This window comes from Penaeus monodon, chromosome 34 (assembly GCF_015228065.2).
Source record: "Penaeus monodon isolate SGIC_2016 chromosome 34, NSTDA_Pmon_1, whole genome shotgun sequence".
Taxonomy (NCBI): Eukaryota; Metazoa; Arthropoda; class Malacostraca; order Decapoda; family Penaeidae; genus Penaeus; species Penaeus monodon.
Genome location: NC_051419.1, coordinates 9256794 through 9257104, shown reverse-complemented (window position 1 = coordinate 9257104; position 311 = coordinate 9256794). Strand labels below are relative to the sequence as shown.

Genomic DNA, 311 nt, shown 5'->3' with positions numbered 1-311 from the left:
GATTCAGGCTGACATAACTGATGTCTTGCATTTCCATTATCGTCACTGAAATGTCGTGCTATTTATTTTTGTTCATGCCTCTTGGACCCTCCAATTGAGTTTTAGTCTTTTGTCTTCTGCTTTATTTCCCGACAATTGCCATCATTTCCCTTCTACTCTGTTGACGTTTAAATCCCTCCACAGGCATCGACTGGCGCGTGGGAGTGGGCGCAGCGTTTCTCCTGTTCATTTCTTGGTCATCCCGCTTGTTTGTTTTTGGAAAGTCAGGTCGTTCAATGCTCGTAAGATGTATGAGGACATCTATATGCCCT

The 311-nt window shown here is 44.1% G+C and overlaps 1 protein-coding gene across 1 annotated transcript in view; it reads left to right on the top strand.

The window, feature by feature from the left end:
* Positions 1–311, top strand: part of LOC119594572 — a gene marked incomplete in the record, with an annotated part of 10650 nt that overhangs the window by 8789 nt on the left and 1550 nt on the right. The window contains 1 exon segment of the mRNA XM_037943608.1: positions 184–311. Within this exon segment, the coding sequence (XP_037799536.1) occupies positions 184–311 (128 nt within the window).